Source organism: Phodopus roborovskii, unplaced genomic scaffold (genome assembly GCF_943737965.1).
Source record: "Phodopus roborovskii unplaced genomic scaffold, PHOROB, whole genome shotgun sequence".
In the NCBI taxonomy this organism is placed as follows: Eukaryota; Metazoa; Chordata; class Mammalia; order Rodentia; family Cricetidae; genus Phodopus; species Phodopus roborovskii.
In genome coordinates this window covers 13032897-13056074 of record NW_026126480.1, presented here as the reverse complement: position 1 = coordinate 13056074, position 23178 = coordinate 13032897, and the positions used below count along the sequence as shown (strand labels likewise).

Genomic DNA, 23178 nt, shown 5'->3' with positions numbered 1-23178 from the left:
GAATAACATCAGGATCTTGTTGCCTGGGTGTATTCCCTTCCTGCTTTCTGCACACGGGAAGTGGTTTAAGCATGACCTAGGAGTGTTTTTGTAAGAAGCATTTCCCCCTTTTTACTCTCTCTCAAATCCTGTTTAATCAACTTTTTTTTTTTTTTTTTTTTTTTTTTTTTTTAATCAGGACACTTGGAAAACTTAATTTCATTTTTTATTATTCAACATTTCATACATAATAAATACAAACTTTTTACAGCCACTGTAAAGAAAGCGCATCTGCACGGAGGCTTCCTCTGGCCCTGACCTGTGCACGGTGATGCTGGGTTATGCGGCCTGGAGAGAAGGGTTATTTTTTAAAAAGGAGGCATATTTTTACAACTTTGTTCCTTAAAATAAAATTAGCAGCTCTTCCAAAAAATATTTTAAAATATAACAAAAGAGTTCAAATAACTCTGAGGTTATGGGAAACTCAAATCCAAGCATAATTTGGTTAGCTGAAGAGAATATAAGACTGGGTGGCAGAAATTACTCTATAATAAGCACTTTAAAGATAAGCAAATTTGAAAATCTTAAAACACCCTTTTAATTTTTTAAACTTAAGAATAAGTTTGATAAACATAAAAAGACCTCAAATAGATCAACAGATAAAGAAATGCAAAAAACAAAAATTCAAATTCATGGAGAAGATTCATCAGAGTATCATTGCTAAAGTGGTCAAATGAATGATAATCCCTTCAGTTCTGTTATCAGTCAAAAATCCCACGGGGACATGTAAGCATTTCAAGTTTTTGGAGATTCTCAGGAGGGATGGAAATTTCAAAGCATGGTACGACCTTTAAATCTGTGAACTTCATTCCCCAACCAAGGTAAAGAGAACTGGCAAACATCACTTTGTTCCCTAGGTCAAGAAGACCCACAGTCCACAGTGGGCAGCCCTTCAGGCCTGCTGCTATGGCCATAGGCAACACCATGTGGCTTTCCCATGACCTGAAGGTCTGGTCTCCTTGGTTTCACCTGTGCAGGCATGCGGTCCTCTATCCCTTCCCCAGGAAGCAGGTTTCCTCCAGGGCCCACATGTTCTTCACCCCAGACAAATGTCAGGGCAGTGGGACCTGAAGTTGCACTTGCTGAAGGTGGTAGCTGGTCTGCACTAATCACAACCTGATGTCTGGGCCAGTACTCTGGCTTGGGAATAAAATAATATAAGGGCCTTCTCAGTAGAGGAGCTGCCCAATGTAGGCCTGTTCAATGTAGGCCGGAAGGGCATACACCAAGAGGGAAAATACCCAAAGACAAAAAGAACATTAAAGTGGCTCATTTCAGATCTGGAAGCTCCATTTCTGCTTCTGCCATAACCTCCCTCTGCTAGTCTAGGTAACGGGCAAGATGTGGCTTCAGCCCCTCCAGGTTAGCCCACTAATACTAAATGAATGGCATAAATATTAATACAAAGGACACTGTTATTTTAAATCTGTTAGTTGTGGAAGAGATGTGCGTTAATGCAATTGGCGCTAAGCTTAGGCAATGACTCCACTTTCTTCCCAGTAAAGTTGCATTTTCGGTATGGGAATGAAGCTCAGGGAGGAGCCAGCCTCTCCTGGACCCATCTTGCTTCCTTATATAGCCAACATAATCTGATTAATACTTAATCAGAAGAGCAAAATCCACTTAAGAAAGATGAGATCTTTGCCACAGCCTTGTGACCACAGTAATATACTGTACAAGTGCACATGATCAGTAATTCTGGGCCTGGCCTTGAGTCTCATATAAAAATGGGCCACCATAAGGCATGAGAGCTGCTCCTCTCTGCTTCTAGGACCCACTACGATTTGTGCTATGGTAGGAGAGATGACATAGAAAATGACAACAAAAAAAGGCACAATCAGGCCAACCAGTAACACAGAGAATCCTCCTTGGTTTTGCTCTGTTCAAGAGTCATCATGCAAAGGTGCCTAAAAACGACTGGCCAAACTCCAAGCCTGGCCTTGATTGTAGCAATAACGGAAGGTAAGCCCACTGTCACACCAGTGTGATCTCCACATCCTCCATTTTCTCAGGTGGCCGTCGGTGGTTCTGTGTGGGTGGTGGGGGTGCCGCCCGAACCTGAGCAGGAGACAATTGCAGGATTGTCAGTCAGCTTCTTGACTCAAAACCTGCCACATGGAAAGCTCCAATGCTCCTCTTTACAGACACTGACACTGCAGGTCTGGGACATGCTTCCAGATTTCCATATGCTCCCTACCCTAAAAAGCAGGCACCATTCTGCATGAAATGTCAGATCAGACTGCTTCTTAGGCTGAATGTCCCAAGAATAGGAGCTGCTGTAGCCCTAAAACCCTTCTCCAAAGCAAAGGCCTGAAGGTGGCAAAAAGAAGACATACTATAGAGACAAGAACTGCTCATTATATTTCTGAGGATAGCCACAGGGAGGAAGGCTGGAGAGATGGGTTGAGGCAAGTAGTGAAGAGCTTTACTAAGTTAGAGTAAAAAACCTGGATAGTCAGGCATGGTGGTACATGCCTCTAATCTTAGCATGCAGGAGTTGAGGCAGGAGAATTGCAGAAAGATGGAGGTCAGCTTGGGCTATACCATAAGATTTTGTCTCATACCAAACCAAAAAAACATGAGGTTGGGAATGTAGCCTAGTGGTAGAGTGCTTTTTAGCAGGCTCAAGGCCCTGGGTTCAATCTCCAGCACTGAAAAGAGAAAAGAAACAAGAAACTTGGGTTTTATATGTAGGTAGAGGTTTTGGTTGGTTTTAAGAAATGTTAGATTTGGATGGGAAAACATGACTCAACAGCTTGAGAAGAGACTGTAGGTGGGTATGTATACTTTGAAGATGACATAGGAGATGTCCTGGTTGTCTGGATGAGTGCTAATGTCAACCTGAACAGTACAGAGCAGCAGAAGGTTCTGAGAATAATAAACCCAGCTGGTTTCCTCTGGCAAGTGTTTGTGTTGAGGGATAGGAGACTGGGACCCATAAGGCAGCAGGAATGACTGATTCCAAGACTTGGAGGAGGATGTGACTTCTAACCTACACAGGCAAGATGGAGAAGGAACATGTCCAGAAGGGAAGAGATTTAACTCCATTTTGCTGAGTGTGTGGGTCTGGAGCATCTAAGCTGTGATCCCACAAGCCAAAGCTCAGGAGTTGTTGGTATGGAAATGGTTTTCATGGTCTTGAGTAGATGAAATCAATGACTCATCAATGAGTGAGTTCATTGACTTCAACGGATGCAGTGCAGAGACAGAACTATGAAGTATATCTATAGAGATATACTTTTCACTGCATTCCCTCCACCTGATAGCCTTGCTGCCACTGCCTGCTCCTGCCTCCTAGTAGCTCATCTGTTCTGCTTCCTTCCACATTCCCCACTAAGCTGCTAGAGCATTGTTTTTTTTTTTTTTTTTTTCCTTTTTGAGACAGGGTCTTGCTATTATATAGTTTAGGCTGGATTTAAACTCATGATCTTCCTACCTCAGCTTTTCAAGTGTTGAGAATTACAGGCAGGTGCTACCTTGCCCAGCCAGTAGCAAGGTTTTAAAATGTATATGCAACCAAAACTCTGCTGGGCCCCACCTTACAATGTCTTCCTGTCACAATGAGAATTAGAATAAAGACCCCTGACTCCCAACAAGGTTCTCAATGCACATATACTGAATGAATGAAGCCAGTGGATCAAGGAATCAAGGCATCAAATTCAGATAAAACACAATTGCCTCATCTCCTTTAGATTACCAGTTTTCAGGCTATGGCCTAGGAATGTAATGGTGGATGAGAGTGGAATGACAGTAGAGTGCAGGGTAACAAACTACTAACTGCAGAGATAACTACCTGCTAGAATATATCCTTTAGATCATAAGTTCTTTGAGGTCATGAAGTTTATCTTATTTGAATGTCCTTCAAAGAAACAAACACAGAAAAATAGGTTCTTTAAAAAAATATACTGTAACTGAGCAGTGGTGGCACACACCTTTAGTCCTAGCATTTGGGAGGCAGAGGCAGGGGGATTCTGTGAGTTCGAGACCAGCCTGGTGTACAAGAGCTAGTTCCAGGACAGCCTCCAAAGCCAGAGAGAAACCCTGTCTGGAAAAAGAAAGTATACTGTAATGTGTATAACTGTTTTGTCTGCCTACCATGTACATGCAGTGTCTGGAAGGCTAGAAGAGGGCACTGGATCCTCAGAACTGGAGTTGCATGTGCCTCTGAGCTGTCACAGGGGTGCTGAGAATTGAACCCAGGTCTGATGGAAGAGTAGCCAGGGCTCTTAACTACTAAGTCATCTCTTCAGCCCCCAGAATATTTTTTTTTTTTTTTTTTTTTTGAGACAGGGTTTCTCTGTGTAACCTTAGCTGTCTTGGAACTTGATCTGCAGATCAGGCTGGCCTCAAACACAGAGATCCACCTGCCTTTGCCTCTACCTCTGTACCTGGACTAAAGGTGTATGCCACCACAGCTCAGTTGAAAAATGGGTTCTTAGCCAGGCATTGGTGGTGCATGCCATTAATCCCAGCACTTAGGGGGCACAGGCAGGTGGATCTGTGAGTTTGAGGACAGCCTGGTCTACAGAGCTAGTTCCAGAATAGCCTCCAAAGCAATACAGAGAAGCCCTGTCTCGAGCCTCCCCTCCCCCCGAGAGAGAGGTTCCTAATAAATGTATAATAAGAAATTGCTTCACAGTTGTGTTATTTATGTTTGCATTTAAGTACTGCACAGCTACCCTCGTTGATCTTCCCTGGCTCAGTGAGGAATATTCCAATGTAGACTAGGTCAATTATTTTATAGTCTTCCTTCTATGAAAAATGATTTTTATTTTATGTGTATGAGTGTTTGTTTAAATGCATGTATTTGTCCCTTGTGCATCCTGGTGACTGAGAAGGCTGGAAAAAGGCATTGGACTTTCGGGAACTGGAGCTGCAGATAGTTGTGAGCTACCATGTATGTTGGTGCTGGGAACCAAACTCAGGTCCTCTATAGTAGCAGTAAGTGCTACCTCCCTCTTTTTTTCTGGCCTAGTATTTGCTATATAGATCAGACTATCCTAGAACTAACAGAGATTCACCTGTTTTTGCCTCCCGAGTGCTGGGATTAAAGGCATGCACCACCACATCCAGCTCATTTTATAGCTTTTCTTTCCAATAGCTTTTACTTCCCCAAACCATTGCATGGCAGATCAGTAAAAACAGGGACCATGGGGGTGGTGTGTGTGTGTGAATTTCTCACTTTCAATATGGAAGAACTATGCAATGTATAACCCTTTAAAAAAGAGACTTACAGGTCGCAGCTTGCCATATGAGGAGTCGGGAGTCTGCCTTGAGGTTTGTGAGAATCCTGGCGATTCAGCATGAAGGCTGTTTTCTGAGGGAGAGAACCCAAAAGGTTGATGAACAGTAAAGATGCTAGTGTAGAAGTTAGTGGTGAGGGCATGTGCTCAGGATGCTTACCATTGGCTGAAGGAGACCGGGGAAAGAACTGGGAGCACCTCTTATCTGGACTGGGATACGGGCTGCTAGGAGGTTGGTCATACAGTGGCAGTGGAGGCAGGGATGTGTGTGGCTTGGGGGATGGAGAGATCTGTAGCAAAGGAGACAGGGTTACGAGATGCTCTCCTCAGGAAGAAGAGCTTGGCTGTTTTACTGTTCAGCATGCCTTTTCTTTCTCTGAAGCTAAGTTGTAACTGTTAACACTTGTCAGCCTCATAGGAGCAAATGGGCATACAATAAACTCTGAAGCTTCAACTCTGCATTGCACTTAACACTTCCCTCTCAGATTTCCATTGATTTTAGTTTATGTTAAAAAGTTACTGAATCAAACCATTCTCTGGGGTTCTTCTATTAGGCAATTCAGTTAAACTTGTGAAGAACAAATGGGGGACAGATGGTGTCTGTGAAGATAAAATCATTGGTTGAGTTCCTGACTTCCCTAGGTTTTCTACATGTCAGACTAAGCAGTCATGATTGTACACTTTACCCTTCTATCTGCCAGGTCTGCTGGAACAATTTCCTGTAAAACAACACTTAGCTGTTAAAGGAAACTGAGCCCCTTAGAGCTCAGGTAGAACCCAGGAGAGGGAGAGGTCTCATGAGGTAGAAGGGATAGCTAAGAGCCATACTACAGAAGCTAGCTGGAGGCAATAGATCTCCTCTTTGGCTTCTTTCTCTCCAACAAAATCATCTTTCAAATGTCATATGAAAATTAGTATTTTAATGAACTTAGAGGAAACAATTTGGGAAAAAATGGAATGTAAGATGGTCATTTTCTACAAAGTCCTAATAAGCCTCCAGTTTTCCAAATTCAGTTGTGCAGACACCTGGCTATTAAGGAACAGAATGAAGGAGAGGCTTATCTATCTTTCTCCCTCTCACGTACCTTAATCTCTCTTGTCCCAGGACTGTCACCATTTTCTGAGGCTGAGAGGTCTTCCACTAGCACTGATGGGAAAACACCAATTCGCCCATTGAACTCCCCTTCCCAGAAGCCATCGTCATCTTGGTTTTCTTTGTTCACAATACGGATAATTGCTCCCTCAGGAAAGGACAACTCGTCATCTGTCTGGCCCTCATAATCATAAAGTGCTTTCACAAAACAGACTGGAAACAAGAGAAAGACAAACTGGTAAGAACAGACAAATGTATTGCTTTTACCTTAGATTTTAAGACAAGGTCTTTTCTGTAGCCCAGGCTGATCTCAAACTTGCAACAAACTCTAAACTACTAGAATAACAAGTGTACACACAACATGTCTAGCCAGGTGGACTGATTTCACAGCCACCCTCGTTCTCCATGACACCTTCTGAGCATCATACAAGACAAGATTAAGTTTTAAGTTTTCACTCACTGAAAGTAACTATATGCTTCTACTGAACAGGACTAGTGCTATAAAATATAGGAAGACATAGGACATAAAGTGCTTTTAAAATCTACCGAAGGCTTTAGTAACTTCTAGGTACTAGTTTAGGTCACAACTGTGACCAGACTGAGTGTCTTATTTTAGTCTTTACCACTAGCATCTCCATTGAGGCTGCCTGAAACGAGTTCTGCTTCTGTGGAATTGCTGGACGTGTGTGACCGACTGTCCAAAGCAGCCAAAGACTGCAGCATGCTCAGTAGGCTGTTTGAGGTGGGAAACTGTAGGTACTTTTCTGGAACATAACCCACTTGTCCAACTTTATTTCGAGCCTGGGTAAAAGACAAGGGAAAAAACAGGTTTGTAGACACAGTTTGGATAGACCATACCAAGAACCAAAATAAATGCCTAAAACATCACAAGAAGGGGTGATATGAGCAAAGGAATATACCTTTACCCAGTCTTCCATATCTCCATCTTCAATCACTTCTAACACCTCATGTTCCTCAATGGTCAACTCATCTGGTTGAGAAGCCTGCAATGTAGGATGGCCATGAACAAAATCAAAAAGGTTAGATAAAGAGCAGATGTGAGCTGGTCATAACAAAAGCCAGGGATCAAAATATTAAGATGATTTTGAGAAACGAAAGTTTAGTGTTGTAAAACTATCATAATGAGGTGAAGTTTTACTTCAGAAAATTAAACAAAACTGCAACAGAAACTGGATCCTCAAGAGGTAATCAGGTTCAGTGAGCAGAAGGCAGTGCTGGAAGCAGAGGGCCTGGAGGTTGGCTCCAGCTTGCATATCTGCTGTGCTTATCTGCCATAAGTTATTCAGCACAATGCCTCCATTTATTCCAAATGTCAACCATACCATTCTCTGGAGAATGGTGGTCAATGTGGCAAGAATAAGCACAGAACCAAGATGACCTGGGAGGCATAAGTAACAGAGAAGGCACTTGAATGAAAGCTCTAACAGCACTTGAATGGAAGCTCTGTCAGAAGCTATCATGAAGTGCATGCAGTGGAAACACAGACACTATGGACATGGATTGCAGTGCTTGAGCATCTCCTCACTGTAAGTCGTGGCCCAAAGAAAAAGTAGTGAACCAGTCAATGGCTGAGGTTGGGATTTGCTCCACCTTGAGTGTGGAGACTGGGACTGATCCACATGATGTTTCTCCACTAGCTGAAGTTGCTTTACTATCTCAGTGGCACCCACCACCATGTCTGCTTTTGAGACACAGACCTTGGAGGAAACTCAAGATGCTCCAGAGGAAATGCCACAGAGAAAGCCTCCTCCAAGGCTTCCTGGAGAGTCTTGTCCATCATGTGACATGTGTCTTCTAGTTCTCTAGTAAAAAAGCCTTCTACACTTCCCCCAAGTCCCACTATCACACAAGGCTTTATTGTTTTTCAAAATCTCAGTCTCAAGTATAGAATAGTTACAAATTATACAAACAAATAGAAGGTAATAAAGTGAGCCATATTTTATTTTCTTGGGAGTGGGGATTTAGGCTCTCATGTAACCCAGGCTGACCTAAAATCTTGCTATGTAGCTAAGGATGACCTTGAACACCTTGAATTTCTGATCCTCTTCTATCTACTTATTGAGTTGCACCACAAATTTGTTGAAAGTGAGTCACTTCTTGTTGGGCAGTGGTGGTGCACACCTTTAGTCCCAGCACTTGGGAGGCAGAGGCAGGTGGATCTCTGTGAATTTGAGACCAGCCTGATCTACAAGAGCTAGTTGCAGGACAGCCTCCAAAGCCAGAGAAACCACAAAACAAAACAAATACACAAACAAACAAACAAACAAAAAAAAAAAGGAAAAAGAAAAAAGAAAGTGAGTCACTTCCTAAAACACATTTCCTATCTCATCAAAACCTAGATTATGGATGATGCCATAGCTTCCTGGCATAGAAACTGGACTGAATATGAGCAACCATTGAGAATACTATACCAACAGATTTTTTTTTTGAGACTGGGTTTCTCTGTGTAGCCCTGGCTGTCCTGGAACTCACTCTGTACACTAGCCTGGCCTCAAACTCAGAAATTCCCTGCATCTGCCTCCCAAGTGCTGGAGTTAATGGCATGTGCCACTACCACCAGTTCCAATGACAGATTTTAAGTCGATTACTTCTGACTTCAAAATATGAAGAAAACCTCCACTCATTTACTCTTAGTATTTTTTTTTTCTGTGGAACTTTTAGAAACGATATTGTGTGCTAGACAGGGTGGCACATGCCTATAATCCCAGGTTGAGACAAGATGAGTTCCAGGCCTGCCTGAGCTACAAAGTGACATCCTGTTTCAAAGAAGAAAAGCTAAATACAACCAAAGAAAACCACTAGCAAAAGGCACCTTTGTAATGCAGTCATTTTCCTAAGTACATTGAAGACTTATTATCAATACAACTAGAATTGAATGTGTGTAAAAGCAAGGCAGGAGGGGACAGAGTACAACATGCCGTTGTCCTGTGACAAACTATGGAAGTCCATGTGGACTGTCCAGCTTTACAGCAGTAGGCAACAGAAGCAAGCACTAGAGTAATGTGTATAAGATGTACAGTGAGTGGGCCCTGTAAGCCTCTCAAAGCCTTGAGGCAGCATACTCACTTATTCCTGTTCTTTGAGCATACTGTGCTTTTCCTTGTCTCTGTTTCTTCCCTGTCAGTTCTCCTTCATTTTTTTTTTTTTTTCAAGACAGTTTTGTTTTGTTTTGTTTTTTTGGTGTGTGTGTATTCCAGGTGCCCAGGTGGTCCTGGAACTCATTTTGTAGAACAGGCTGGTCTTGAACTCAGAGATCTGTCTGACTCTGCCTCCCAAGTGCTGGGATTAAAGGTATGCACCACCACCTTAGTCTGCTGAATATAAGTTTGGCTTCAGTCCATTGCTATGAGCAAATGACCCAAAGATATCATCGAGAGGCTAGAGAGATGGCTCAGCTGTTAGAGCACTAGCTGCTCTTGCAAAGAACCCAGGTTTAATTTGCAGCATCCACATGGCAGCTCACAACTGTTTGTAAATTTAGTTCTAGTGGACCCAATACCCTCTTCTGGCCTCTGTGGGCACCAGGTACAAATGTGGTACACAGATATGCATGCAGGCAAAAACACCAACATAAATAAAAATTAATTTTAAAAAAGTTGTCTTTGGTTTATTAGGTTTCTTTCCACTCCACCCCAACTAGAATATAAAGTTCTTTAAGGGCAGAGGTTTTTTTGTCAATGCTACATTCCAAAACCTAGAAAACAAACAAACAAGAAAAAAGCACTGCTGGTACATGGAGGTATTTACAAAATATTTTCCTTATAGGGTTACTGAAGAGATTAGGAATAGTAAATAAAGAGTAGTTCTTTCTATTACTTGTGTTTTGTGGTGCAGTGCCTATGTTTTCCCAGAACAGCCACTATGAGCTACTTGCTTCTTTCCTTTTACTTTGGTGAGACCTTTGCATCTCTCAGAACCTGACTTCCATGAATAACACTCCAGCTAGTTCATCTCTGTGGGTTTCCTACTAAAATGACTTAATGAAGGCTACTTTTCATCTCTCATTCCAATTACAGACAGCAATTAGTTAATAAATGGATACTAAATATACAATCTTAATCCTATGTCCTTTAAGTCTGAATATTCAGTAAGTCAGATATCCATTCCCACCTTATCTTTACATTTTCTGTATTTTGCTTCCTGGCTTTTAAAAGTCACACTTATCCATTGTCAAAAAGCTGAAGAGTGTGCACAGAGATCTTGGAGATACACATATAAATTGGTATTCTTCCTTTATATTTGACATTTATTACAAGGCTTGTTTGTTTTTAAGATAGGGTTTCACTACATAGCTTTAGTTGGCTTGGAACTCAAAAGATCTGCTTGACGCTGCCTCCAGAGTGCTAGCATTAAAGGTATGCACCATAATACCCAGTTCTTGCAAAAAAATTTATGTGAGTTTTGCCTACGTGTATGTCTGTACACTCTGGGAGTCAGTTCTCCTTTTCTATCATGGGTATTCTGGGAATCAAGCACAGGGCTAAGGGTTGGGGATTTGAACCCAGAGTCTTGCATGAGAGTGAAGCACTCTACTACGGAGCTAAACTTCAGATCCCTAGACAGATTTCCCTACTCTGGTTTTCTATAGGGAAAAGACCAGCCATGTCAGCAGAAAGCAGAGATGGGGAAGAATTTGAGTGTATGAAATCAGCTGGGGGCTTAAGATGCTCCAGTAAATATCACACATCTTATTTCTGGAACTTTCAAGGAAACGGAACAAAAAGAAGTAACATCCAGAAATACTTGAAGCTTTAGCTTTATACCTTGGAAGACCTTTCTAAGTATCTCAGAAGATGACTTCAAATTTTCAGAAGAGTATTAAAACAAGCTACACTGGTAAAAGCCCTAACCCTTTTTAGGAAACAAGAAGTACCATGTGTTCAAATTTAATGAATGTATGACAAACTCATTGAGTAGTATTGAGTAGTAGATGCAGCCAACATTCAGTACATGGGGCTGAGATGGGGTATCAGGGTACAACAGTTGGAAAATTTTCTCTATATTCTCCCATCATCTATGACATTATCATCTTCTACTGTTTTTTTGGGGGGGGCTGTTTTTTTTTTTTTTAATCACAGTGGGGTCAGAGGATTCATTTGTTCATGCCTTCCTTGTATCATTCATTTACTCATTCTATAGTTATTTACTGTGCCCAGGTATTGTCACAGGTGCTGAACACATACAGATAAGGTACACAAAGTTTCTGTTCCTATGGATCTTCAGTGAGGAGCCAGACAAAGAAATAGGAAAATAGAGAAGATAATGTTTAGCTGGTCACAAATGTACAATGATGTACTTTGTGATGATAAGTTATGGCCAACAATGGACTACCTAACATATGCAGAGGTATTGTAAGATTACAATAAAAGTCATGCATGGTAGTATTTATTTGTCTGTAATCCTAGCATTTGGGAGCCAGAGGCAGGGGACTGCCCCAAATTTGAAGGTATCTTCTACATAGACTATAAAATGAGACCCCCCATTTCAAAAAATAAAATTATAATGGAGATTAAAACTTTATCACCTAATGATGTTGTAGCCATCATGATACCATAGTGGAACACATTACTTATGCATGTGGCAGTGATTGCCTGAACAAACCTGTGTTGACAGATATACAGAAGTATGGCAGATATAGTTATGTAGAGTATACAGCACTTGATAATAGAATATGCCAATGAATCTATTGTGCTATTTCTTTCTTATTTCCCCTATTTCATTCTTTACCTTTATTTTTTGTTCATTTTTGAACTCAGATTGGCCTGGAACTCTTTGTGTAGCTCAAGTTAGCTTTGATCTTTCAGTCATCCTGCTTCAACCTCCTGAGTGCTGGTATTCTAGACATGAGCTACCACATTCTGCTGAGTGATATATTAGAATATACTCCTTCTACTTAAAAACAACAACAACAACAACAAACTATACCATAGAGCTGAGCCTGTAAGTACACACCTGCAATCCCAACACCTGGGAGGTAGAGGCAGTAGGACTGGGAGTTTAAGTTGGTCCTCAGCTACAAGTGAGTTTGAGGTTAACCTGGGCTCCATGAGAATCTGTCACACACACAAAAATTTACTGTAAAGCAGCATGCTGGCTGACAGCAGCTCTGTCCTTCTCATGTGTTTTGTTCATTATGGCCTGATGAGCAGTAGTAAAACATATAAAGCATACAACTCAATGAGTAGTAGGCTCTCCAGCCAGGCTCTGGAAGCTCCTCTATGTTTCTGTGACACTTCAGAATGCATTCCCACTATTAAAAAGTACGTGACTGTTCAGAGTAAATGAAAGAGGGCGATGGATCAGAGTAGGCTGTGAAGGATGACCCAAGTAGGTACTTTTTTTTTCATTCTTAAAGGAAAAAAGATTGTTAAAAAGATTTATTTTATTTTAATTATGTGTATAAGTGTAGCTGCCCTTGGAGGCCAGAAGCCTTGAGTTGGACTTACAGGTGGTTGTGAACTGCTCTACGTAGATGCTGGGAACTGAACTTGTGTCCTCAGTAGGGGCAACTTCTAACTGCTGAGCCATCTCTCCTGCAAGGAATGTGCTTTTTGAGCAGGATTCCAAGGGAGAGAAGTAGGCAGCTGAGACTTGAGGAAACAGAGTTCTAGGCAGAAGGAGTGAGCAGTACAAAGATGCTCAGGGGGAAGGAGTTGAACGCTCCTGGAGTCTGAACTGCAGCCACTGGCTATTAAGCTGGAACCCCCATTCCTACAATCACTTTATAAGACATTTTTCTTTTGGTTTCAATCTTGGGGGGGGGGCATCCTAATGGAAGATCTATGTCAAGCTGGGGCATGAACTCTATCCACTGAGAATTTATGAGATGCCAGGTACATGCTCAGTGCTTTGCTATAGAAGTGTTACTTAGTCTTCAAAGTAGATACTGTTCCTATGATACAGGAAAACAAATAAACCAATAAACCCCTAAGACAAACAAAACACTAGGTCTTGCCGAGACCCAGTGTACGATTGGGTAGTTCAGAGCAGCAGAGACAGTAGTTTTTTGAGATAGGGTTTCTATCCATAGCTCTGGCTGTCCTGGAACTCATTCTATAGATCAGGCTGGCTTTGAACTCAGAGATCTGCCTGCCTATGACTCTGAGTACTGTAATTAAAGGCACGTGCCATCACCATCCAGCTAGAGACAGTGTTTTATGAAGAAAAGTCAATGGCAAACATTTCACTACCATGACCTGTTGCTATCAACAGATGGAGGCTTTATGCCAGCTAGCACAGTGTGAACAGAGTCTCATGAATTCTCAGAGTTATTATAATTTATTATCACCAATATATGGCAGAGATACAAACCTTATAGGAATAAACAACTTTGCAGGTAAGTGGGTAATTCCTTAAAGTGCCAGAAGGGCTGGAGCTGCTGTCATCAAAAACATCCATGTTGTCTTCAAACTCTTCTTCTTCTCTTTCAGCATCTGCATTAAGCTAGAGAAAATTAGAAGCCATTGGCTACTTCATTTATTTCATGAAAATGGTAGAAAACAGAAAAAGAACCACTTGAAATCTGATTGTTTCAAAATATTAACTCATCAATGCAACCACACATAGAAATGACTGTCTTCAACTGAATTTTACATACTATAAGTTCAGAGAATGTTTAAAACCTCTACAGTTTAGGCCACTTGCAGTTACACACACACACACACACACACACACACACACACACACACACACAGAGTCAGGCTGGGAAGCTTCTGGTTTTACAAAAGTACTTGCCATGTTGCAGTTACACACACACACACACACACACACACACACACACACACACACACAGAGAGAGAGAGAGAGAGAGAGAGAGAGTCAGGCTGGGAAGCTTCTGGTTTTACAAAAGTACTTGCCATGCAAACCCTGACGACCTGAGTTCCATCAGCAGATCCCATAGTGGAAGGGAAGAACCAACTCCCAAGGGTTGTCCTCTGACCTCCACATGCACACCAGGGTACATTTATGTACGCACATATATACACATGCATGTACAAACAACAATAAATAAAGTAAAACATCTCACTGGTATACAGGTATAGTTCAAGCATTTGAGACGTGGAGGTTAGAATTAAAGGCTGGCTTTGGCTAGGTAGTGGGTTCTGAATTAAATGAGACACTGTCACAAACAAACTTTTTCAAGTATTTTAAAAAGTAATTTATCAGTACGCCTTCACTTTTTGCTGTTAAATGCTAGCTAACAAAGTCCTCTTAACATTTTAAATGCTAACACGAGGAAACAAAGAGTCCTACATGTTACCAATGAACAGGAGAAAGTCTTATAACTATGGCAGGTAGAAATGCAATTTCACATTGTTTTTAGAAAATATAGTGCCCAACACAGGGTTTAAGCCATGACCAATAGCAGAATTAAATATGATAAAGTACTCTGTTATTGAAAGACTCTATCAGAATCACAATGAAGGGGCTGGAGATGCAGCTCAGTTTGTAAGAGTATGTGTCTAGTATGCATTTAGACCTGGGTTCCATCCTCTGCACTCCCTAATCCAGGTGTATGGTGATACATTCAGAAGACAGAAGCAAAAGGATTAGAAATTCAAGGTTACATAGCAAGTTTGAGGCCAGCATGAGCTACAAGAGACCCTGTCTCAAAACAAACAAAACATTCATTCACTCCCACAACAAAGCCAAGCATGATAGATCATGTCTGTAATATCGGCATTCAGGAGGCTGAATTAAGACTGTTTTGAATGTGATGCCAGTCTAGGCTATAAGGTGACAGTTGGTAGCACCTGGGAGGCAAAGGTAGGAGATTATCCTTTGCTATATAGTGAGTGTAGGCCAGTTTGGGCTACATGAACGCCTGTAACAACCAATCAAATAAACAAACAAAACAACCCCCCCAAACAAACATAAAACAATAAAAAAAAAAAAAAAAACAACCAACTAAAACCACCACCAATGAGATGCTACTTCTCATTCATTTGGGTCTTTATCATCAAGAAAAGAGAAAAGAGCCAGGCAGTGGTGGTGCATGCCTTTAATCCCAGCACTTGGGAGGCACAGGTAGTCTGATCTCTGTGAGTTCGAGGCCAATCTGGTCTACAGAGTGAGTTCCAGGACAGACTCCAAAGCCACACAGAGAAACCCTCAAAAAAACCAAGAGAAAAAAGAAAAAAGAGCATGTGTTCCTGAGGATGTAGCCAGGCTGAAAACTTGTACACTGGTAGTGGGACTGTAAGTGGCACAGCTGCTGTGGAATATAATGTTTCCTTAATAAACATAGAATCACATAAAATTCAGAAATGTCCCTGGGCATACACCTAAAAGAACTGAAAGCACAGATTTGAACAGATGTTTGCAAACTGATGTTCACAGGAGCAATATTACAACAGCCAAAGTTCCACTGAAATATTACTCAGTCTTAAAGAAAAAGAAATGCTGGCTGACACATGATACTCTATGGACATACTTAAAGAAATTACAGTAAGTGAAATAAGACACCCACAAAAGAATAAACACCACTCTATTTCTAAGTAGTATCTAGAGTAGACAAAGTCAGAGAGATAAAGTTACACAACATTTGTTGGGACTTAGGTAATTCATAGGAGTTATTGTTTACAAGGTTCATAGTTTTACAGTTTTCATTTGGTTGTTTCTTTGAGACAGAATCTCACTATGTATCCCAGCTGGCCTGAAATTTATGTACTCAGGCTGGTCTCAAACTTGGAATTCTTTTCTTCTTCTTCTTGAATACTCAGATTACAGGTAATGGCTACCAGGGCCATTAGAGTCCCTCCCCACCACCCCCATTTTTAAAGATTTATTTTTTTTAAGTGGTGTGTATGTGTTTGCGTTTACTAGACAGAAGACAGAGGCATCAGATCCCCGGAAACTTGAGTTACAGATGGTTGCCATACCTGTTGCACTGGGAACAAATATTCTTTTTTTTTTTTTTTTTTTTTTAAATATTTATTTACTTATTATGTAAGTGTTCTGCCTGCATGTATGTCTGCATACCAGAAGAGGGCACCAGATCTCACTATAGATGGCTATGAGCCATCATGTGGTTGCTGGGAATTGAACTTAGGACCTCTGGAAGAGGAAGCAGTGCTCTTAACCTCTCAGCCATCTCTCCAGCCCCAGAACAAATATTCTTAACCACCGGGCTATCTCTCTAGCCCCTTAAACATATTTTATATTTTAAGAAGAACTTGCTTTCATGCTGTAGGAAAAGTTAGACATTTTATTGCATTACACAAAATACTCAGATATTTATAAAAATGGAGTGAGAACAAGTTTCCAAAACTATATATATACAGAATGTTAACATGTACTGTACTGAGGATCAGTCCAGAGCACTTTACCTTGCCAGCATGGGATGCTACAAACATTCCTCTTGCCTGTTTTCTGTTCATATCTGATTCTCACAGAAATGACTAGAAGGCTTTAGTGACCACAGGAGAATGGTCAGATGCTTTGCCTAGCAGCTTTCTAAAGACTGATTTCTTCCTTTTCCCTCATCCATCCTCTTCATTGTTCTTGTGTTTTCCTTACCCAGCATTTCTAAAACTGCAACCTTCCTTTGTCTCTTATCTTAAGGACTACACTATCAACCTTACTTTCTTTCATCAATCAAAATAATTCTTCTTACCCATACTTACATTTTCCCTTCCTTAATTGTTGTAAAATGCTTACTCTTCCTGCAAGGGCAGTGAAAAGAACCCGTGGGAGTTTTTGTAGTGGCTGACTTCTGGCACTTGGCACATTTGGCTTTGTGGTGCTCTCACAGATAGGAAGCAGTGAGCTCACAGGCTGGATATGAATAATGACTGTATCACACACTTGCTCTGTGACTCTGGGCAAGTCATTGGGTTTCTAAACTTCAGTGACTTCGGTCTCTAACAAGCCAACTATATTTTTCACAGGGATATCATAAGGATTAGAGGAGGCAATGCATTTTAAACCCTTAACACTCACTTGGCAAATGAAAGGCACTTAGCAAGTCATTATTTTTTGCTGGTTTTAAGAGGCACAGAGAATCAGATGAAGAATTTACTGATATCCAATACTGAGGGAAGCAGCTAATAGCAGAAAATTGACTAACAGAACCTCTGAACTCTATTTGGACAGAAAAGTGCCTAAGTAGATAATACATAAATGTCTGTTCCAATGCAAGATGGAATACTAGGGACCAGATTTGAATCTCATGCCAGAAACAATTTAAAAAATTGGTCATGGGCCTGTAAGATGGCTCCATGGGTAAAGGTGCTTGCTATCAAGTCTAAACTCAATTCAATACCTGGGACCCTCATCATGGAATGAGTGATCCAACAACTCCTGCAAGTTGACCTGTGACCTCTACTTGATAAACATGGCATGCCCCACTCCCAGTAAATAAATGTAATAACAAAAAATATGGTCAAAATATATGAAAGTTTTTAAGACGTAGGCAACCAAGCAACAAGATAGTGGTGTCTGGGAAATGGAAACAATTTGCTCAACTTACTGTCAGAAAAAGTTTCCAGGCTGAGGATGGTATGCCCTCTGAACTCAGGAGTAGAACGGGGAGCTCATGAAGGCCAAGGTGGCTAGAGTTCAGACAGAAGGAACAAGGCGAGCAGAAAGAGATGTTTGCAGAGGGAATTTGCAGAGGCCTCAAGTCTTCAGCTGAGTACTGCTTAGTTTATGTGTATGAATAAAGTAGCTGAAGCTAGAATAGAACCACCTGGAAGGATTAAAGAAAATTATCTCTAGAGCTCACAGGTTTGGGAATGACTCCTGTTTCCCCTAAGACATAGCACATCAGGTGGGGCACACAGAGCATCAGTAAGAATATGGAAGACAAAGGCAATGCCACCAACTAGATGTAGCTGCATTTGTAGAACACAGTACCCAAGAGTAGCAAAGTGCACATTCATGTATCACGTATTGGGCCACAAAAGAAGTCTCAGTAATTTCAAAGAACTGAAGTATGTTACTGATCTACAGTGTAACTACATGAGAAATGAAAGGCAGAAATGTATCTGGAAAGCCTCCCTAAAATTTAGAAACTCAACATATTTTTAAGTTATCACTGAGTGAAGACACTGAAAAAACAGAAAGTATCTTGAACTGAATGATAGATAACACATTAGCAGAACAATACAAAGAAGCTAAAGTAGTATGTAGCAGGAATCTTCACCAAATGCTTCAACATATCCCCAGCTTCTACCTGAAAAATTCATAAAAGAACAAATTGAATCCAAATTAAACAGGAGAAAGGAAATAATTAAAATCAAAGCATAAATAATGAAATAGGAGAAAAAGCCCAACAATAAATGGAACCCAAAGTTTGCTTATTGTGGAGAGCCATCTATTTGATGAACTTCTGTTAGAACAGAATGATCATGAGAACACAGGAGACAAAACCACACAGAAATAAGAGTGGTGATTGCTATAACTACAGATGCTCCAGATAACCAAAGAATAATCAAGAATATTATAAACAACTTTCTACCAGCAACTTCAGTAATTTGGATAGAACAAATTTTTTACATTAACAATAAAGCCCAAACCAAATTATTAAAGTCTATTAAAAGGAGAATAGCCTCCAGCTGGGCAGTGTCAATATCTGCAAACCCAGCAGAGGAAGGAAGAACATTCAAGGCCAGCCTGGTTTACACAGTGAGTTCTAGGTCAGTCAAGGCTATAAATGGAGATCCTGTTTCAGAAAGTCACCTTTCCCAAGCACTTTTTAAACTTTTAATTTTGAGACAGGGTTTCAATAAGTTGCCCAGGCTAGCCTTGAACTCACTCAGTAGTCCAGATCTTGAATTTGTGACTTTCCTGCCTTAGCCTGCAAGTAGCTGAATTATAGACCCGTGTCACCAGGATTACTTTCTTAAAACACTAAATATATACCCACTACATAGCCTAGTCAAAATCATATGTTGGTAGTACTTATCCTACCTAAATTAAAGATTTATAAAATTATAGTAAGTAATAATAATAAAGTAACAACCTAGAACAACCAAATCTTTACAATGGGTAGGAGAGTAAACATCTACAGCTCTACAACACAAGACTGCACTATTAACACATAGTAATAGCATATGATTTTCAAAATCATTACACTGAGTTTTCAAAGTTCCACACAGAAGAGTAGATAAGATTCTGTATATAAATTCCAGAAAATACAAATTAACCTGAAGTGCCAGAAAATAGATCAGTGGTAGGAACAGAAAATGAATGAGATTACAAAAGAGAATGAGGAAAGTTTAGGAGAGTAATAAATGTTTATTGTTGTAATTGTAATTTTTTCACTGGCATACACTTAGGTTAAAAGAGCTCCTGAGCAAATTGGGAGCATGGGGGAGGGGGAGCGGAGGGACAGAGAGGTAGGAAACAGAGAAGGGGAAAAGAGGAGGGGGATGGAGAACACGAGGGAGTAGGAAGATTGAGTCAGGGAATAGAAAAGAACAAGAAAAGAGATACCATAAATATGGCAGTAGGTATATGTCCAGAGACCTACAAGGATGATCCCAACTAGGAATGTAAATAATAGTGGAGTAGCTGCCTTAAATGTAGTTCCTCTATAATGAGATTGATGATTATCTTAAATGCCATCCTAGAACCTTCATCCAGGAGCTAATGGAAGCAGAAGCAGACACCCACAGCTAAGCACTGAGCCAAACTCCTAGAATCCAGTTGCAGAGAGGGGAAGTGATGAGACTGTGTTGGAGAATCCCAAAGAAATAGCTGACCTGCTATGCTGAAAGTCAAAGAATTGTAATAGTATAGTTGGCTATACTTCTTTTAGTGGAGTGAATTTTCAGTTCTACCCTCATTTTGGTCTTGGCTACTGGCGAGTTAGACACGTTCTCTCAACTGTAGACATTAACTCAGATTTGGTTGGCACTCAGCAAAAGGTCTCATGAAAAGGGCTGGTTGAAGCCACACTTAATGCAGTGAACTAATCTGATCTTCCTAGAATTTGAAACACCCATTTCACCAGAAATGTGGGCTTTTTAGGGCGTGGAACTTAGTTCAATAAAAAAGACTACTGTCCATTTGAAAGTACTATAAATATAAAAGCAACTGAAGTATTTTTTTTTTTTTTTTGGGCAAGGAATATTCTTTTAACAGTTTCTATTTGTTTCAATATAGAAGTCCATTCTTTCTTCTAATTGGGATTATCTCAAGCCCATAAATAGGCTTTCATATTTCAAAAATAAATGCTATCAGACTGTGAGCAGATTGGAGAGTAAAGGTTAAGGACATTAGTCTCCTTGCCTTTCAACCACATTATACAGCACAGTTTTCAAGATGACTGAAGTCAGAATTTATTTCTCTGTAATTCTGCAAATGTTAGATCCTTAGGGAGGCTGTACAGCAAAGCAGATTGTCAGATCGCCTGGTATAACTATTGAGGGAAGTCATGCAGATAGTTTCAGCTATGATCAGAAAAATCTAAGAAAAAGGAGACTAGAAAGAATAAAAAGAAACCCAATTTCAAACAAAAGAATACAAATTCTTTTGATCCTACTCAGGGGATCTATATTACAGACAACAACCCTAAAATTGAAAAAAGAAATTTAGTTGTTTCTCAGTATCAAGGACAGAATTCAGGATCCCTTCTGGAACCAAATTCTATAGATGCTCAGGTCCCTTACATAAAATAGTACAGTATTTAATATAACCTATGCATATCTAACAGATTAAATGCTATAGAAACAGTTGCTATATTGTATATATGCTTAAGGTATTCTGATCAGAGAAAAGTCTCTATTTTCAGTATAGATGCAATTTAAAAAACCCAAAACTTTCAGATTTGTGTTGGTTGAATCCATGAACATAAAAACCAGGCATATGAATGAACAATTGTATATATGCAAATGTTACATAGAATGATCCTATAAAAGGATGACTATGAAGATTATCCAGTGACAAGGGACATTAGACTGAAAAGATTATGGAAAATTAGCATTCTTTATTATGTTTAAATAAATCTCAAGGCTAGATTATAAGCCGGGTATGGATTTAAGTACGAGAAGGCAGAAAAATAAGAGAAGGGAGGGACAAATGAATTAGTGTCACTGGCAGCAATCCATTTTCAGGTAGCTACATGCAGGCTCTAGTTACCCAACAACTAAATATCTGTCTCCCTATTCCCTCTCTCTCTGAAACTGGCCTATTATGTAGTCCTGGATAGCCTGTAACTAAGGTTAGCCTGGAAGTCAGGAGATCCATCTGCATCTGCCAACTGAGTACTGGGATCAAAGACACGTAACATCATACCCTACAACTCTCTTTTTAAATGTGCCACCATATTTTGGAATTCTTTTCTTTGTTCCTCCCAATTCTATGTTCCATTTTTTTTTTTTAAAAAGATTTATTTATTTATTATGTATACAGTGTTCGGCTGGTAATTGTGCTTGTAGAAGAGGACACCAGATCCCATGTGGTTGCTGGGAATTGAACTCAGGACCTCTGGAAGTATAGCCAGTGTTCTTAACTTCTGAGCCATCTCTCCAGCCAATCCCATCTATGTTCTATATACCAACATGAAGCAGGAGGAAGAATTATCATGTAAGTATGGTTCTCTAAGACAAATAGATTATGTAGTTTAATAACATTTACCTTCCATGAGATACTTTTTAGCTATACTGTTAATGTCTATAATAGTCATCATGTTCCCCAGACGACTAATGCTTTTGTTGGCATCTACAATGGAAGAAAATATTTAGGGGCCAGAATGTGTTATTTCAGCCTCTTGTTCCTCAGCCAGCTAGCTGTCAGTTTGAAGGGGTACAAAATTTTCTGAATTATTTCAGTGTTACTTAAGAAAAAGGTTAAATAAATATTGGGGCCTCATTAAGCTATTTTATGACTTAAGGTTTCCTTTATTAACATAACTGATATATCTTCCATAAAATATAACCTTCAAGCTGAAAGAGGGAATACACAGACTCTGTAAGACTGGCTAGAGGGTAAGAAAGATGGGATAGGATTGCAAAGTACTAGTTCCCAAGAGGCTGACGCTTCCTGATGAACTCCTATGTACATCTCATTTATTTTTATTCTTCAGACTCATGAGCACAACTTCTATTTAGCTCTTATTAAAGTCCATCAAGGGTTACTTCAGATGACATTTCTTTATGGGCAAACTCTTCCTAAGTTGGTACTGAGGTTTCCTGATAGTCTATCAGAGAGACAAAAATTCTGGGGTTAGAGGAGATTGTAATGGTTGGTTAACCTAATATTCCCTAAGAAATCCAGAGAGGAGTGACTCTCTGCAACATGTGCTGACGAATTTGACACAAATGATCTGATGTTTGCCACACATACTGTCATATACCACTACAATCTATAAAGCTATGCTGGCTCTCCCACATGCTAAACATTAGGAAAGACCACATCCCATTTACCTCTAATACGTCTAGGAAGGAAGCAAAAGTTGAGGTATATGCCTGCTCAACGTAATCCACCCTCAAAAGGTGTTGGTTCAAGCACAGTCATTGTAACTGATTGGAAGTGGGGCTGCTACAGAGCATAAAGAAGCCTGTGCCTCACACCTGATGTCACCATAATCTACCCAACAGAACAACTTGAGGCAGATGAGAAATGTAAAGATATAAGACAAAGATGTTCCATGACAGAGAGTGACTCTGCTCCAATGCCAACAGGACAAGCTCTTCTAACCAAAAGCCAAGTGTGTGATGTGTGTGATTTCCAACCCAGCAAACAAGATTGCCATTAGTAATGAAATAAACTTTCAATAGATTGTTTTTCTTATACTGTCAACTCCCATACCGTGTTTTTAAATATATAAATATATTC

At 40.2% G+C, this 23178-nt stretch overlaps 1 protein-coding gene across 2 annotated transcripts in view; it reads right to left on the bottom strand.

Annotated features, from left to right (window-relative positions):
- Positions 1-192: 192 nt before the first annotated feature.
- The window catches only part of Fchsd2 (FCH and double SH3 domains 2), a 182029-nt gene continuing 159043 nt past the window's right edge, over positions 193-23178 (bottom strand). For both annotated transcript variants that reach the window (XM_051192377.1, XM_051192378.1), the window contains 7 exons: positions 13708-13839; positions 7296-7379; positions 6999-7176; positions 6368-6588; positions 5443-5572; positions 5274-5356; positions 193-2097 (listed from right to left, as the gene is read on the bottom strand). In XM_051192377.1, the coding sequence (XP_051048334.1) occupies positions 2014-2097; positions 5274-5356; positions 5443-5572; positions 6368-6588; positions 6999-7176; positions 7296-7379; positions 13708-13839 (912 nt within the window). In that variant the 3' untranslated portion in view covers positions 193-2013. The remainder of the gene's footprint in view (positions 2098-5273; positions 5357-5442; positions 5573-6367; positions 6589-6998; positions 7177-7295; positions 7380-13707; positions 13840-23178) is intronic.